Source organism: Pelmatolapia mariae, linkage group LG16_19, assembly GCF_036321145.2.
Source record: "Pelmatolapia mariae isolate MD_Pm_ZW linkage group LG16_19, Pm_UMD_F_2, whole genome shotgun sequence".
Lineage (NCBI taxonomy): Eukaryota > Metazoa > Chordata > Actinopteri > Cichliformes > Cichlidae > Pelmatolapia > Pelmatolapia mariae.
Genome location: NC_086241.1, coordinates 46,127,980 through 46,147,053, shown reverse-complemented (window position 1 = coordinate 46,147,053; position 19,074 = coordinate 46,127,980). Strand labels below are relative to the sequence as shown.

General features: G+C 37.5%; 1 protein-coding gene across 4 annotated transcripts in view; it reads right to left on the bottom strand.

Annotated features, from left to right (window-relative positions):
- slc4a11 (solute carrier family 4 member 11) overlaps positions 1 to 19,074 on the bottom strand; it is a 103,955-nt gene that overhangs the window by 42,739 nt on the left and 42,142 nt on the right. For 2 of the 4 annotated variants that reach the window (XM_063498168.2, XM_063498169.1), the window contains exons 2-3: positions 8,490 to 8,540; positions 5,603 to 5,719 (exon numbers count right to left, since the gene is read on the bottom strand). In XM_063498168.2, the coding sequence (XP_063354238.1) occupies positions 5,603 to 5,719; positions 8,490 to 8,540 (168 nt within the window). The remainder of the gene's footprint in view (positions 1 to 5,602; positions 5,720 to 8,489; positions 8,541 to 19,074) is intronic. The other 2 variants (XM_063498171.1, XM_063498170.1) reach the window with 1 other exon arrangement.

Genomic DNA, 19,074 nt, shown 5'->3' with positions numbered 1-19,074 from the left:
ATTATTCATTATTTAACTTCTTGCGTTTTGAACAAGAACACCTGGCATCAAACTGGAAATTAGTATCAGATGTTACTCTTAGTTGAGTGTCTAAAAATGTATTTCTCGCAGAGTTTCCTTTAAGAAACCTCATGGAAGTCAGCAGTGACAGTCAATAAAGAGGTGGAAAACAAGTGGGACAATAACGTTTGATTATAGTGTAAAGGTACAACACTATTTTTAGCTGTTGGCTTCAAAAGGCATTCAACAGTCCCTTTCAAAAGCAATTATAATCCTTCAAACAAATATGACCAGTACCTATTTAAGAGGCTTTGTTGCAGGTATTTATATTTAATACCTGAAAAAAACTGAAAAATAATATAAACCTAAAACGACGCCTTAAACATTAACCTAAGAAAACTAATGTTCTTGCATGTATGTCATTACTGTTAATACCACATGAGTCAGCGTCTCAGGCAGCTCTTACTCTTTCTGTTTATCACACACCCCAAAGGTTTCTTTCTTATGTTTTTTCATGAAAATGTCCAATTCCTACCCAGGTCTTAAAAGAAGTTGCACTATTACTTCTGTATAAAAGTATTAACTGTAAAAAGATTAGACTGACTACCTTAAGACCGTCTATACCCAAGTTAGAAAACATAGCATTACCTCTGGACTCTATTTTTTTTTTTTTGCAGATATCTCATCTTTAAATAGTCAAATCTTTGTAGTAAAAAGAAAAGAGGGAAAAAAGTATTTTTGTCAATCCCTTCTCCACACTCATCATACATTCATGAAACTAACTTCACTCCAGGTTATCAAGGTCAAGTCAGGACCTTGGTAAAAACCAAAACGTCTTTTCCAGCGTGAAAGACGGCTGTCCTTTCTCGTGACTTTTCCACATCAGTATTCAGCCAAATTGATTGAAGTGAAATGGAACTGAGCCCAGTGCTGGCTGAAAAATGTATAATCATGATATCAATTGTATTTATGGAGGGCATTTGACAGCTTTATGACAAAGAGAGAAGAATGGATGAGATCATGTCAAAGCGATATAATAACAGAAGGAGACAAACAAACAAGTCTGTATTACTGTGATACAACAGTACTGGTAACCTCTTCATTTTCACATCTTTAATATTCCCTTCAATAACCACCATCAGTCACCTTTTTTGATGTTGCTACAGCCACACTGAGACAGTGAGCCTTCTTCAGATACTTTCAGTGACAGTGTATACTGACAGACTGGGCAGATAACTAACACGACTAACACTCTATTCTCACTGGGGGGCTGTAGCTATATGCTAAAGTCAGAATAATGACACAGCAGATATATAATCGGTTTGTTTTTCTTGCTTATTGTTCCAGTTTAGCGTGCCAGCATTTCCTAATTAGCAATAACTCACAAATTACAGATGATGAAACCAAGGTACTGGACATATTTATAATGTGGGCTTGACACAAAGCCACAGGATCACCCGAAATCTTAAACCAACTTGAATCTACTGACAGATTGACGAGTCCCTCTTTGGTTTACTCTCCCTGAGGCACTGCTCAGTAAAGAATCACTTTTTGTACAAGAAAAAGAAGACGGTAACTTTTGAAAACACCCACTAATTTTCAAAAACTCAGACACTCAAACTTCTAAATCTATTTATTTGTTTTAGCTAAACTTTGTTTAAACCTTACTCTACTTTTTCAATGAAAAGGGAGTCTGTGGAATTTGGCCCCTTCTCTTACATTAGAGATAATGGAGCGGATCATTCAGTTTGTAGTACAAGGAGGAATAGTACTTCAGAACCGACAGAAAGTGCACTCTCTTTTTACCATATCAGGACATTCATTACAGGAATCAATATTAGAAACAACAGCACACAATGTCAGCTGTTGGTTGGGTTTTTTTTGTTTCGTTTTGCAAAAACTATAAATTGAAGAAAATAACTTGTAGAACCACCTTTAACAGCAATAACTTGAAGTAATGGTTTTCTGTGTGACTATCGGTCTCTGCAAAGTCATGAAGCAAGTTTAACCCACCCTTCCTGCTTCAGTTTTTTGAAGTTTGCAGATATTTGTTTATACACAGATCTCTGCACACCCGTTCTGCTGTAGATTTGGTGCTGTGCTTGGGTCACTGTCCCGTTAATGACCCAATTTGGTCAGCCTTTAGCTCTGCAATGCTTTGGTATACACAGTTCTTCTTGGTGGACTCAAGGTGCTCAGGCCCTGTGGCTGCAAAACAAACCCAAACCCCATCCACCAGATGCCTGTAGATAACTTCAGTGTTTGCAGTTTCACTGAGCGTTGTCTGACCTTGGAGTGAATTTGCTTGGACATCCAGTTCTGGGAAGATCAGCAGTTGTCTTGAATGTTTTTCACTTTTTTTTTCACTTTTTTTACTTGGTGATATCTTTCTTGGTTTTGTATAAATGCACATTTGAATACTCCAGAAGTGCAAACTGCCAAAACATCTTTATAGAGGCGGTCACTGCTGCTGCTGATTAATTAATTCGAGTGCCATCAAATATCAGCACCTGGCTCACTACACATTTTCTGTATTTTGGCTTAATTTTTGCTAAATAAATAATGACACAGTGTAATATGTCACGTTTTGTTATTCATTTGACGTTTTATTTATGTAATTTTAAGACCTGGTAAGAAACGGGTTATTTGTCTTATGTCTTGGTATGTAAAACCTCAGAACTGATAAAGGGTTTTACTGATAAAGGCCACGTTTGTCAGTAATGTTCTGAAACCAGGCACGAATCAAGAAAAGGGAAATAAAAATGAAAATAGAAACCCCTCCTCCTGCAGCTCTTGCTCTTTTGAGATTAAGCACAGCACATGCCTGTGCCCGTGCTTAATACACCTAAAAATAAGAGGACTTTTTCATTGTTGACCTTTGCCCTCACATGGAATTTAAACCCCACTCTCCAAGATCAAGATCCTCTGCTTAATTCATTGTGCTGCCACATCCAACTTTCTTTCTGACTTTCATGCTCATTATACTGCTTTCTGCTACTCATCTCATCTGGTCTAAAGACTGATTGGTAGGAAGGCAGAAAAGGTCTAGTTAAATATATATAAAAACATATAATGGTGAATATGGTGGAGTTAAACACAATTGAATGCTGTCCTAGAAAACGGGCTGGAAAGATACATTTGAAACAAACATTTTCTCATGAATTAATTAAACAGACAGATGTTTTTAAAATTAGATTAAGATAGGAGCTGCTGTCTCTTGGTATGACGTAATCACTGAGTTATTTGCTTTTCCAAACCACTGCTTATTCAGGCAGACAGGATGTGATTAAAAGTCTTAGTCAGTCTTAGATTAATTTGACATGGTGGACATATTCCACAGTGGTCTGCTGATGCGGTATAATAAAATAACATGATAATTTGTGACACAAATTAAAAGCAAAAATAAGATGCAAACAACTAATGATACTGGGATCAAATGTATGTGACAGCTAGACTTGTGAGGCTGGGGGCAGCCAGGAATGAAAACAAAACACTCTAATCAGCATTCAGCTGTGCTGTCAATGAGTAATGCACTGAAAATCTGTGAGCAGGAACTGCTGGGCATGACAAACATTCTGCACCTGCAGGTGAGAATTTTGACAGCAGCGAGATTTCAACATATTACAGCTGTATATAGAGACAGGAATATTACACAAATCACTGGAGCTCAGGATGTGAACACACTCACTGAGATTAAGGATGAGCAGGAAGACAATTACATAACTTGAGATTATATCAATTCATCCTACCCTTCCATAGACTTAGCTATACTTAACTGTAGCATCTACCCCCTTGCAATATTTCTTGGATGTTTGGGAAGGCTGTCAGCCTTTAATTTACTGAAGGCACTGGATATAAAGTTAATTTTTTCAATCAATTCCATAAATGCTTCCTGTTTTGTTCGTCCTGATAGTTCATTAGTCTGGAACTGACTGTCACACTGGCGTATAGACAGATACAAAACCGCTAATTGAGGTGAGTAAAAATGAGGTATTTTATGCTTTTATTTTAGGCCTGACATAAATAGAAGCTGTTCAACCTGAAGAAGAGCGTTATCACATCCTCTAACTTGTCCCCAGCTTGCACCACTTCAGCTCTCTTGTCAGATGCCTTAAGTGTTACTATGTATGGAGACCCAGCCTAAGTGGCATGGTCACCTGTGGTCACCTGTCACATTCAAAGCAAATGGGCATCTCTGTCTTTCCTCCTCTCCCTGTGGTGCACCTGGGACTGTTACCATGGCAACAATAACCTGGGTTGACCCAATGGGATTGTGGTGATGGGGTCAAAATCATCTGCACCTGCAGCTGAGTAGCTGTCCATCAAGTCAACACCATCATGCCACCGGTCTATGGAAGGGCAGCGTCCACCAGAACTCCACAGAAATTATTGAAATGTTTCTCACATGGCTTTATTCAACAGGTTTTCTTTTTCTTCCTTCCTATATGATGCTGTATTGATTATGATTATGCTGTATAAAGAATGTGACTCAAGCTATAATACAAAATATATCTAAAAAGGTTCAAAAGCAGGGAAAATTTGATTCGATCACACAGCTGAACAGCAAAGGAGACCACTGACTGGAAGACGCATATTAAAAAAGCCACCTATCCAAGTTTATTTATTTCATGTAAACTTCAACTTTCATGTTTAGCTTAAAATATGAAAAAATGTTCCTTGTCATAAAATGCTAATAGATAATATATATTATATATGTATGTACTCTGTATCTGTCAGTTTATGGATGTAATTCCTTATGCATGTAGCATTTTCAAGTCCTAGGCAAAGTTTGACAGCACCAGATTCAGAATGAGTTTGATGCTGGTGACTGTATAAACAACATTAGTCAGTGAGACAAGATGTTCAGCCTTATGAAGCTTAATTTTCTCTAATTTTCTACCTGTATGTCCACCTGTATCTATATCAACTCACTAACAACTTCAACAACATATTGGCATTCACATAGATTCATGTGTCCGGCCAGTTTAGCACGTGTCATGATTGCTATAAGAATCACGTTAGCTGCTGTTAGTTGTGCCACTATGTTTTTAAAAGGTAGTCTCCAACTCTGTTTTTTGCTATCTGGTGCTTGAAAAATGGCACACAGCTTTTTTTCCTAAAACCCGATGCTTGTTGCAGCTGGTAATGATGCTGATGTGAGTGACACACCAAAAGTAAACTAATGGCTGCAAAACTAAAAGAGAAAGCTCAGCTGAACACGAGCAGAAACGATTGCTTGGGACTGCAGATTATCCTGGTATTTGCCTGTGGGTTCAGTATATTCGAATCTTATATGTACAGTACTGTTTAAACCTAACAAACGTGTTAAATTAATCTTTGATGAGGTTTAAGTTAATCTTTAGCATTTTCTTTCTAACAGTTTGTTTTACAGATTAAACAAAAGATCAAGCTTTCAGCTTTTCTATAAAACCAAAGAATTATTTCTATTTATGGATTCTATCGCCTTTAATTTCCAACTCACTTAAAAATCTTTCTCAGTGGCTTCATCAAGTTTATTTTTCTTCCTCCTTGTCCAGACTGCATACTCTAACCCCTGCTGCCCTCTCACTTTCTTTCCCTCTCTCTCTCTCTCTGTACTGACCTGGCCCAGGGCTGATCTGGTTGTCATAGAGGTGGATGTCATCTCCGCAGGCGATCGGCGAATCTTGTCCCTCCTCTCGGCCCTCGCTGCCCTCCTCCTGCTCCACCTCCCGCTGCTCTGGGGACACAACAGCACAGGGTCACCTCCTGGACCTCACCGGCTACCAGGCAGGGTAGCAACCTGACTTTAATTATTGTTGTTATCCTCAGCCAAAGTCACAAAATCCAACAGTCAAATTTATTTTAGTGCTTTGTAGATGTTTATGGCACACTTTCAAAATGAGGAATAAATAAAAGAATGTGAAAGGAATAAATGAAATTTCTGAGTGAAGTCTTTCACAAAATAAAACTAGTCCAACTTAAAACAAAAATCACTCAAAAAAAAAAGCTAAAGCTTTAGACAGTGACAGGAAATTATTACAGCAATTATGCTAGTCTGTGACAACTCATCTGACAGTCAGTGAACCATCCAGACTCTGTAATAAACATCTGCTGCTTAAAACAAAAACCCTGAAAATTATAAGAAAATATTGCTCAAGTGTCACCTGAAGTATGACTAGAGAGCTTCTTTCTTCCAGACAGTCTTTCTTTCATTGTCAGATGATATGGTTGAGAATGACAGTGTGTTCAAGTGAAAAACAGAAAAAAAAGTTATGTCTAGATATTATTAGACATAACTAGATATTACACCTTAAAACACTGACATGTATACATACTGTCAGTCTAAATACCAAATACTTCTCCTCCCTCTACATCTTTTAAAATAGGCAAACTATGGACCTAAAATTTGTGTTGGTGTACGTTAAGAGATGAATCTAATCATTTTCGGGTGGACAATGTCCAAAATATCCAGACTTAGTCAAACAAAACTAATGTACAGGATGTGCCCTTTAAGGTGCAAAAGCTTAAATTTGTTTTTTCAGCTCATGATTCCTCTCCTGTTCATATGAATACATAAGAGCAGTGTTTTAATGTCAATGGAAGCAGCAACAACAACTAAAAGGTGCTTTCAATTAGTGTAATGCACAAATAGCTGCAAGCAGAGGTCCTTTATGCCTAAAACCCTAAAAATGCCACAAATTGTCAAAGAATATTAAGAAAATTAAGCTGTTAGACAAGTGAGACATGACAAGTCTTTTATGAATCAGCAGGTAAACGCTGTTTTTCGCAGGGTTTTGGTGTGTAACGGTCAGGACTTTGCATGTTGGAAAGCATCACAGGACTGAGCCTGGAGCTTGTTTGGATGACTCATTCCTTTCCCTCTTCCCGAGACAGCGGCCCCCTTAAATCCAAAGCTCCAGTAACTGGTGGGCTCCCAAATATCATCCAGCGATTGGCTTGATGCGACAAGAACAATATCTCACTTGCTCTTCATCTGCTGACCTTATACGTGAGGAGCCCCAAATTTCAGTTCATTCAGTTTATCTTGAATCAGGATCAACCCTCAGCATTTGACATTATTTGAACTTCACTGTGTAGTTGCCTTCCCTGCATCCCTCTGTGCCTCAGACTTACCAGCTGGGCTCTGACTTTCAAATCACCTTGGAGGAGAGAAGCAACTGCTAAACTGCAAGCATTAAATTAGAGGGTTAAAAAATGGAATGGCATTAATTTTAGGGAAATGTATTAAAACTTATTTATAAACTATTGCATGAAAAATATTCCAATCTCTCCATGTAGCAATCATGTAATTTATCTTTACATAACATTTAACTAGAACTCCAAGTATGCAAAACGTCACAATTAGAGCTTCTTGTATTAAAAATAAATAAACTATCATTGAAATAAATGAATCACTACTTCCTAAATGTAAAGCTATGTTGCCCTGCAGAACCGGTGAATACAAGTTTGCAACATCTAGAAAGAACAAGAGCTAAGGGACGAGGAATGTTGAAAACGTTAAACGATTGATGTGCATCCTTCAAACGGTGTGCAGGGTTTTGCTGCTGCCTTTGAGACGCCGTGGGACATAAAGAAACAACAATCACACGGTAGCATGTTCGGATCATTAAAAGAAAGTTTGGAACTTTCTTGCTTCGTGTTTGGAGAATTACTCAAAAAAGATACATAACTGCCATGTTTGGTGAATAACACCGCTGTGTCTCAGTAACCTGGTCACTTCTAGCTTCTCAGCAAAGAACTAAATGACACAGATAGCATATGTACAGCAGAGCTGCTTCTGCAGTACAAGACACACTTCAAATATTGTTTACTGTGCGACCGTGATTCACCCTTTAATTGCAAAGTTCACAACAAGAGCACTGACGTTCCAGACCAACCTTTGCTAATGAACCACTAAAGATAACAATGGTTTGTAATGCCTACTTGCCAACAGTATTGTAATTACATTAATATCTGATAAAAGGTCGCATAATAAAGATATTTATGTTGAGCTGCGGCAGGGGGTCTTCTGTGAATGTGCCGAATGAGATGGTGTGTTCCAGGAGGGGAATAATTGGCTGGGGGAGACGGGGAGATCCAGTGCAAGTGTATTCTGTCTTGACTGCCTGTGCTGCACATACTAATTGGGTGCCTCTCCTTGGCTTGAAGGTAATGAAACTGCCGTTATCATAACAGTTGAATCAAAGTTTGTTGTTTATATCCAAATGGAGGAGAGTGTGTAAGCTGGGAAAGGTTTGGGTTGTTTTTTTGTTTTTAATTTTACGTGTGCTGCAGCTCCAATCTTTAAATCACATCTTTCACTCTAAATATACCTTACACAATACACATTATTGGTAGGAAGATGTTCAAAGACGTCGATGACAGCGGCTATATTCACTTTGAGGATTAGGCTTATAGATTCCATGCTTTTCTTTCCATTTTTAATACACAGTGGAAGAGGAACAAATGTTGAAAATTTTGTCCTTGTGCTGGTGGTTCACACTCACCCATTTCTTGAAAGAAGTATCCATTCTTGGACATCCCAGAGGGAGGCGCCTCTGTGAGAGCAAAACAGAGAAAGACGGTAATTACTGAGCTGAATCTAGGCAACGGTAACAGGCCCGGCAGGGAGCAATTACTCGTTATTATTTTTACACAGCAATTGCTGGTATGAGAAATGTTATGAATACAAATATGCATCATTTTCAGACCTCTTTGTCATTCAGGGTTATTATACATGGAAAAGATCTATGCATTTAAAGGTAAAACACAAAGTAATCCACGGACTATTTGGTTACTAGCAAAAGTATTTGTTCTGTAATGGCCGCTAGAAGATGTAACAATGACTTCTTCTAACACACTGCATGCACACACATAAATAACCCAGGAAGGCCTAAAATATTTTTGTCCTTGACATGAACTTTATCCTAACGAGTGCGGTCTATTTATTTTAAAGATGACCCATCCAGTCATCACATATTTATTTTTTAATTCAACCATAGCTCTGCAGTATTCACAGTTAAAAAAAAATCATATTTAGCTTATAATGAGCCCATCTATTCATTCTCTCGATAAAAAAAAGCCCTGTCCATCTAGGTCAGCTGTCTCCTGAATGTCTATCCCTTGCAAGAAAAAAATCCTTATTTATTAATCATTAAGTACCAAACCAATGTCCTATTATTCTGCATCTTGCTTTCAAGAAACAGCAGGTACTAATACGTTTATGGTACCCACAGGATGAAAAATACAGCAGCGTTACATTGAATGAAATTCCATGCATCACTAGGAAATATTTTAGAGTTGCAATTTTGATCTTGACATCTTTTGTTGATGGTTATACGTACGGATTGTTATAAAGCACACTCTGTGTACATTTACATTTTAATTCAGTCGGAACACATATAGCAGGCTGAAAGCTGCATAAGAAAAAATACGCTGCTAGATGCCAGAAATAAAATACGCCGTATAAAAGTGAATGAGGGAAACACTTTTGTTTGCCTACTGCAAGGAGAGTCATGAATGCAAATGTGGTACAGATGAAACAAATATTACCATTTGGGTATGGGTGTGGGAACTGAGGAATACAAATAACAAAAATTTGTAAAACTTATTTTAGGTATTGTACAGACTTGAGAAGGTTTAAAAATGCTTATTTTGACCATGAGGAATGGTGTATATTGTCAAAACTGATAATCAAGGGAAAATGCTAGAAGATGAGCTGTGAAATGTGTGGCAAGAGTTGCAGCTGCAGACTTTTTGTTGCTCTGTCACCGAGCTGTCAGACAAAAATGTCATTTTAAAAAAAAAATCCCAACCGCAAAAAAATCCCACAAAAAACAAAAAACCACCCCTCTATAACACATCAGTTTCATTATTTTTCCATTACTTGAATTGCCTCATCAGCACAAACATATGTGTATCTCTGTTTCTTGTGTACATAGATCAACTTGCAATGAGACCTTGTAATATAAGATTTTGATAGCAAAATTTTCCACTCAGTGCAGGACAATGATCAGACTAAAAGTGAGCTTAAATTGGATGACCATGTAGTTCAACCAGAAGGCAAAGAGTTCCCCTAAGGAAGAAACATTATCAGTAAAATGCAAGGGCTTCCTTCATTACATCTAAAACATAGTAACAGGCAGTGATTATGAGCAGTGCACACTCCTTTCATCAGCAAAGGTCTTGACTTTTCTAATACATTCAGTGATAATCCACATTGAGTTTTGCTTCCAGGCCAGCACTCATTTTGCATTGGTGGTGTGCAGCATTTTTTAAAATGGTGGATATCTCATTTTGGAATTAAACTTAATCTGGTGAAGAGCTCCACTACAAATGCACTGAGGGAATTTAGAGTACAACATTTCAGAGTGTTTGTCACGCGGCCCTGTGGATGTGTGCAGCATGTGGATTGCGCAGAAAAAAAGAGTGAGATATGGAGCAGGGATACTTTGAAGGTTATTGAGACATTGTGAAGGAAGGGCCCTGCCATGCTACCAGACTTCAGTGAGGCTCTTATTGAGCATTAAGCAAACATGTTTACATACTCATCCCATAACCACAGATCAACGGCACGTCGCGCAGGTAGTTTTCTGATTTGACTGCTAAAAATCACAGCATCCTGGACAAAGGGACACACACTGGGAAAGAAATTGCACAAATACTCACAGTTGTGTACAAGCACATACACAACCACTTTCACACAGACAAAAAAAATCATTATAAAAGAACCAAGTGCCTCTTTTAACATGGCGACTGTCATGGAAGAGGGAAGTAAAGACTTACAACAGCTTTCTCTTCTGGAAAGGATTCTTTGATGTGACAACATCTAGCATACAAATACAGCATGCAACTTTAATTACACAAAATGCTCTTTCACTCTTGGGATAGGACACACAAAGCAAAACAATTTCAGAGTTAAAGACCCAGGGATTCATTTATCCTCAAAACAATCAACTTTTTTTAATCCATACAGGTTCCTGCCTCAGTCTGCTACACAAGCATACATTCAATCTTCTTAAGATTTCACCTCCTGCACTTTGACTGATATGGTTAATGCTGTGTTGATTTTTTTCATGATTTCAAATAGTTTCTAAACCAACCTTTACCCGTTGAAAACATACAAAAGACCACTGATACATTTTTATACCTTTAAAGTATTGCAGTGAAGCTACAGTACTGTGCAAAGGTTTTAAGCAGGAGAGAAAAAATGCTGTAAACAAAGAATGCTTTCGAAAATGGAAGTGTTAATCCTTTATTTTCAATCAACAAAATGCAGCAAATGAACAAAAGAGAAATCTGAATCAAATCAATATTTGGTGTGACCACCCTTTGCCTTCTTCTAGGTACACTTGTACACAGTTTTGAAGGAACTCGGTTGGTGGGTTGTTCCAAACATCTTGGGGAATCAACCACAGATCGTCTGCGAATGTAGGCTTCCTCAGATCCTTCTGTCTCTTCATTAATCCCAGACACACTCGATGATGTGTGGGGGCCATATCATCACTTCTAGTACTTCTTGTTCTTCTTTACACTGAAGATAGTTCTTAATGACTTTGGCTGTATGTTTGGGGTCGTTGTCCTGCTGCAGAATGTATTTGGGGCCAATAAACAATCATTTATAATTCTGAAAGCATTCTTTGTTTACAGCATTTTTTCACAGCTGTCTAAAACTTTTGCACAGTACTGTAAATGGTTGGAAATCATGGCTCAGGTTTACCAGATAAAGCTTCTACTCTCAATTATTTCATTTAAAGCATGTGTCTGACTATCTGGACTCTTGCTTCACCTACTAAGAAATAGTCACCAACACAGTATAGCTGACAGATTAACTAGTGGGTCTGTATTTTCAATAGTCATACTGGTCTTGGCATTCATGAAGGCAGATAAATGAAAATTTTAAAGTAAAAAAGACGCCGGAGAATCACCCTTCAGCCATGTTATGAGTGTCGAAACTGCATAATTTATCCACCCGAAGGCACTCTGCAACTTCCCTGTTGGCAAAATATGTGTAGAAACACAACAACGAGCTGATCTAAGCAAAGCGTAAAAGCAAGTAAGCAATTACACAGAACGAATGTTAAGGAAATCTTTTTATATTGTGAATGTCTGACAGAAAAAATATCAAGTGTATAAACTGGTCGCTAGCACATACAATTACAGCTTGCCCTTTTTTATGTTTTGCTTTTCTAATAATCGTTATTTGCTTTTCAAGTGTTGGCAGGCATATAGATTCTTGTTTACATGCGGACAGAGCCACAACGATAGCTTTCCAGTATTTGTGTTACGCTAAGCTACTCTTGCACTTGTATACTGCTTCAAAATTTATGCCATGCAGCTGGTTGTATGATAGAGCTAATACACATAAAATGTCTTTTTAAGAAGATATTTACACATTTTCCATAACTTTTCATAACAAAAAAATACAAAAAATAATTAGCTCCCTGTACTACCTTAGAAAATCTGCATGACTAAAACCTATCGGTTACTAATGTAAGATATTTTGTGATTTCTTATGATAACTGTCACTGCACAAGAAAAAAAAAAGAAAAATCGGTTGTGACAAGTCTGCTTATCAGAACATTTTTGGTTGTGTTTCATTCTGATGCATAAAAGAAGTCAGCAGAAGCAAGTTTGTAAAACTAAACACCCTAGTGGTATATATTCTCCAGGCTTTCCTTCTAACTCTTTATCCTCAAGCATTAGGGGAAAAAAAATCAGTTCTGTCATCTGAGTTTTTGTGCTAAAAAAAAAAAAAAGTATGCGGCATAATTCACCAACATCCTGCTACTGAACTATCCTCTGTTACTCCAGGGTATGTGTTGGATTGTTATGGCAGTCATGCAAACGTTATTTTTCTCATCTTTGTACACAACACACACATATGCATCATCCCCATGCAGCCCGTTTATCTGCAGCTATTGCATCAAACATATCTTGAATAGCAGACGACGAACATTATGGATGCACTGAAATATGTAGCTTTTACATTTTTGCATAGCCAGCTTTGTTTCAACTTAACTGTGACATCTGTTATTTTTTTCTACTGTTTAGTCATTTTACATGTGCAGCAAAATAAACCCTGTAAACACAGTCATGCTCACAGCTCAGCAGCCTGAGGTGGTGCTAGTATTCCTGCGTCATAATCTGCTCCGATCCAAATCATTTTTCTTTTACTTGTCTTCGCACATGTGTCTCTCTCCTAGCTATAATGAAGATAGTGATGATAATGATAATGTAACTATCATTATGGCTTCATTAACCTTCTTTTAGCCATAAAACAACAAACCTTTTTATATAAACGTGACGTTAGTCTCATAACTGAGTAAGTACAAGTCATAGGTGTCAAATAAAAATGGGAAAATTCATCCGATATCACTGTATCTCTAAATTATGCACAATGACATCAGTGTACTAAAGACCAGCTACAGCAATGTATAATACCTAGAGGTTAGAAGGGTGAAAGGGTGACTGATATACATCCTACTTGGAAGCTTAGTGTTTCTCATGGTTTCCCTTGGCATTCAGTCCTAGATTTGTTTCTCGCATTTTTTTGTTTTTTTTCCCAACTTTGTTTTAAAGTACTTGGCTACGTTTAGAAAAAGATCTCTTAATGGGTTTATCTCAAACTCAAACCAAGAGGTAATCCCGTACATCGAGAACTTGCTCTTAAACAGCGCCTTTAAATGTGATGCCAGGGACATATGAGAGTGACTGCTATCTATCTCTGGCAGATCAGGCTCAGATATCAAAGAACACATTGTGTGTAATTTGCAGATGACAGTGGGTCTGACAAAATAGCTGTATTTGATGCCCCAGTATTTAGACCAGGCCACTTTTACATACAAGTCATGAGGTCATGATTCAGAAAATTTCCATAAAACTTTAAAATTCATTATTATTTAAAAATATTTCAACAGGAAAAGCTGTTGACGGAAACATAAAGTGCCACATTTCTTGATGTCTGGGTGACGATACAAAACCATCATATCATGACACCGCATCAATTAGAAAGTGGGTGAAATGCAAAAACGTTTCATGAAATGCATATCAGCACAGACAGAGATGTTTAGAAAATTACTGAACAAAGCCAAATCTTTTTATTTCTGTATCCTGGAGGGTTGCTCTGTTGACTGCTCTTTTATTTATGTGTCACATCATGCCAGCCTCCTGTGGATGCTGTGCTTCTCTGAACTGTGTCTTACTCTGAGTGTTGTGATCAGGAGCAGCATCATGAAGATTCATGTGCTCTGCTTGTATTGAGCTGTTTGGCACTGACAGATGCAGAAAGAGATTTAGAAGGATTGGAGGGAATGCACGTTATCCATGTTGCCGGCTTTGCTAGATCAATGAAAATACACCGAGAAGATTTCTCTGTTGTGAGACACTAAACTTCCCTTCATGATCAAATAGAGGGCTTTGTATCCAAATATAACCCTGTTTCCCCAGACAGCTGAAATCTTGTGTAAAATGTGAAGAAAAATGAAACCTCAATAATAAGAAAATAATTTAAACACTTTCATGTTTGACTATTTTCAGTTAAAGACAACTAAAGCTGAGAAATAAGATGACAGATATGTGATCATTTTGAATATGACACCAGAAAAATGTTTAAATCTTTACAGAATACATGCCCCAAAATGTATTTTGTAACGTATTCTGTTATATATTATTATATTATCATGCTTTTTACAACTACATGAATGTACTATTGCTGTGTGATTTTTTACTATTACTGAAGGTACTCACCATACCAATACCAACTAGATTTTTAAATCTTAATATAAAATGAGTAACAGTAGGGTGGACATTAGGTAAGGCTGCACTTTTTGCACCGATCTCATACAGAAAACTATTCTGCGCGTATATAAAACAGGTCCGCGGCTCCGAACCGTAGTAAAGGGGCCTCTGGCTAGTACATCGGGTTCCGTGTCGGGCTCGTAGCCGAAAACTAGCTTTACTTTGTTGTCTGGGTCAACTTTGCTAGCGGCAGGCATTAGAGTTTCTTAATGCGTGTTTTCTTCCAGTGTGGAATTACCAAAAATAGAGAGGGCATAGCCTAACATATTAAACAGGAAAAGGCCACCGTGTAATCCCTTCATTTCAACAAAGTAACTGTATTCTAAATACCACCTTTTTAAACGGTAACTGTGACGGAATACAGTTACTCATATTTTGTATTTTAAATAAGTAACGCCGGTACATATATTCCGTTACTCCCCAACACTGTCTATGCATTGTAGTAGTGCTTTACCGTGCATGCATGGATGCACCAACAAATTTGTTTCTACGAGTTTTTAAAAGTCTCTCTGAGCCCATGCAGTGATTACATACAGAAGTGTTTTAGTACTGTCTGAGGCCCTAAAGATCATGGATATTCAATACTGTTTTCTTACATACAGAAAGTTATCCCAATTCCTGCACTCTTAACAATATTGTGTAAAGCAGATGACAAAATTATTTCTTTGCAATTTTAAATTGTTGCATATTTCTCCAGCACCCACTCATCTTTACTTTTGAAAAACAGAAAGAATGATGTCTCTTTTTTATGTGAATTTTTAAAAAAGGGAATTATTCAGTTAGATATAGGGGTAAAATGATTTGCATAGCCTTTTTTGTTGATTTATATTTTCATGCAGTGTCTGGCTTCTGTATATCTTTAACTCCAATAATATGATCAATGGCAGAAAACCCTGTAATATATTATAGTTGAAATTAGTAGCACTAAGGCCATCTGTAACTAATCTATAAATTTGAATTATTTGTTATCATCAGCTGAAGACACACATATGTGCTGTCAGATGCAACTGATTTAGAGCCAGTGGTCCTTTAGGGACAGGTTTATTAGTAGTCATAAAGGTTATTTTATTGTCAAAGAACATGAAAGTGATATATTTAATTTGTGTCAACTCAGACCGATAAGTAAAGGTCACTGAAAAAAGATGAAAAGATGCAGCACAATAGGCAGGTTCATTCACTGCCCGATTCCATGTATGACTTCCTCATTTTGCACTTTCATAAACAACATTAGTTTCATAATCATGAAAGGTCTAGCGTGTGATGTCTTAAAAATAAAAATGCTAAATATATTTAGAGATATTTTAGAGACTGAGGCTGATCTGAAACCTAAACAGGCTCCCTCCCCCCAAACTGGTGGCGGCAGATGGCTGGTTGTGCCAGAGGTTTCTTCCTGTCAAAAAGGAGTAGTCCTTCCCACTGTCACTAAGTGGTTGCTCATAGGGGGCGGCCTGATTGTTGGGGACTTTACCCTGAAGTATAAAACACAGGTTGTTTTGATGTGGTGCAAAATGAATGAAACTGAACTGAATTCAGCTGTCAAACTGTATACCACTACAGAACAACAATACATAGTAAATTATTATATGTATTAGTTATGTATGTATATGTATGTTATTATACAACTTCTTACTATAATGATCATAGTTTATGTACATATGCACCCCATCTCCTCCTTAAAAGGAGGGCCAACCTAAAAGAAACTTCGTCACACAAAGATTTATTATGTTCATTTAAAAAAGCAACACAGACCTGGCTAGTATTATACAGGCACGAAGAAAAAAATGGAGGTGTCTGTATGTGTATTTGGTGGTTTGTAGTTCTATGGTACTGAGTGCCAGTCACTGACAAAATATAAGCTCTAGAACAACAATTATAGCAGATGTGTCTTAACTTTGAGCTTTGAATATCAAATGTTGATATTAACATGAAAATATTCCTTCTATCCAAAAATTACATTACTTATGAAAATGAATAATAAAACTACTCTATATGATGAGAAGGTATGTCAAGATAAAATTAAGCATGTAGCTGGTGAAAAAGTGCTGTTTGTTTTGTAGTCGAGAGTGAAAAGAGTAAAGACAGTTCCATTTCACCAAAAAGGCAGAGAGTATAACAAGACGCCAAAGACTTTCCTAGAAAATACCACAGCAGATAAAATCCCAACCTACTGCAAAGCAGCAAGAACTGTTCTGAACAAGTGTAGATTTGTGAGGACAATGTAGAAAAACATGTCTAACTGATAACCTTGATAAGTCTGAAACAAATGCATCGGTGCTCAGCACACTAAGATCAGTTAACAAATAAGGCATTCGTGGGTTACTTAATACATCCCACTCCTGACCGAGAAGCAAAACAAGGGTCGGCGGTGATATATCAGAAGAAATTCTGAAATGCTTGCAGAGTGATAGGAGACAGTTTTGCAGAGTGACAAAACAAAACTGGAACTGTTTGGCCACATGGATCACTGGTTTGTCTGGCATAAGAATAGCCTGGAGCAGCCTTCTTAGGCTCCAGATTTCAATCCCAAAGAACATCTTTGGTGGGATTTAAGGAGAGCATTTGCAGCACGGAAGCCATCAACTTCAATAAGATGGAAGCTTTTGGAAGGGAACAAAAGGCAAAGACTTCACAAGAGAGACGTCTGAAGCTTGTCTTACCAAAAAACGCTCATTAGAGGTCAATCAAGGTCTATGGAGGTAAAAAGGTGCTTCAGGAGTGCTGAGGTTGGGGGCTGAATACTAGTGCATGGGGTGTTTTTATTTTTTATTTTTTTACTTAAACTCAAAATGTCAGCTTATGTTATTAAAATTGCTGGTGCTATGTATGAATACATATTACGTCTCCATTTACTGAGACTTCATGCATATTTTTATTTAGTCTATACACATCAACATGATACATATTAAGGTGAGATGATTTGAATACTATTGCCCCTCTGCACAGTGTATATAGAGATCCGGAACATAATATGAATGCATGTTTTTGTTTTGCAAATTTATCTTTTCATCAAAGCATCAAAACTGTTACCAAAACACAAAAATGCACAGAAACAGACCTAATTTCCACAAGCCCAAATTGCCGTTTTAAATACTATTTTCAGTATGGCCACATTTATAATTAGTGGTAGTGTGCATTAAATATATACAAACAGTGCTTAAACAGAAGTGACTTTCAAAACCACTCTCACAGGAAGAGAAACAAAAAAAAATATGCCTGATAACGTTCTTCAGAAATCAGGAAGCTGTCGACTTGCAAGCAGGAAGTCAGATCTGGTTAGCACAGTATCACACATACGCCTCATCACTTTCATTGATCTGCTGCATGTGCATTTGTTTGTGTATGCGAGTGTCTTGTTTAGAGTCAGTGCTTTCATCATTGCCCAGCATATACATGAGGGAAATATCTGTCAGTCAGCTGAGTTTACATGTCACAAACCCACAAGCAAGGCAACATCTGCTCTGCTTGACACTCGATATAACGTCTTATATGTCAAATGACAAGCTCTCTCTTTCTGATAAACCGAGACCTTGGACTGATACTAGCTATCTAAAAAAAAAGGAAGAAAAAAAGATGGCAGGCAGCTGCTTGTTGCCTTTGCGATTGTGGGTTAGCATCAGATTGAGGACGACTGACAGAGTAAGTAACAGCTGTCTGACAAAGACAGACAGAGGGGGTTTCAGCAGGGAAAAAATTTACTTGCGATCCTCTTATGATTTTTATCACCAGAACAACAAATATCCCTGCGGGTTTTAAATCAAAACACCAGCCGACCTTTACTACTTCTTTGAATTCTCTTTTTTGATCTGGTTTTTAAAGAGAAAAAAAAAAGTGAAAGGAACGTAACTTCCCACCATCCTTTCGAGGACAAAACATTTCTTAAGGTAAATTTACGAGATGACTTTGTAATTTCCATGTTCTAAGATGAACCCCTGTGGCTATATGCATGTGCACACAGTTAGTAAGATCTACCACTTCTCTTATCAAGTCACAGAGCACCATTACAGCTGAAAACTGCGGGAAACCCAGCTCTTCCCTACCAGGCATGACAAACTCACAGAGAGAACAAAGCTTGTTTCAGTAAACAAAGCCTACTGAGAATTCTCCAAGAAGAGCTGCAAATGCTCTTTGCTCAAAAACAATTGGGCAAGAAAAATATTGCAACTATATGCTATAGGTTTACAATTTCCTGGGTGGTTGGTGTGCAAACCAAAGCAAAAGAAGAAAAAAACCCTGAGGGAACAGGTTTGTGTAATTTTTTTTCTTTTTTTTCCCCTTTAACCCAAGTCACAAGTG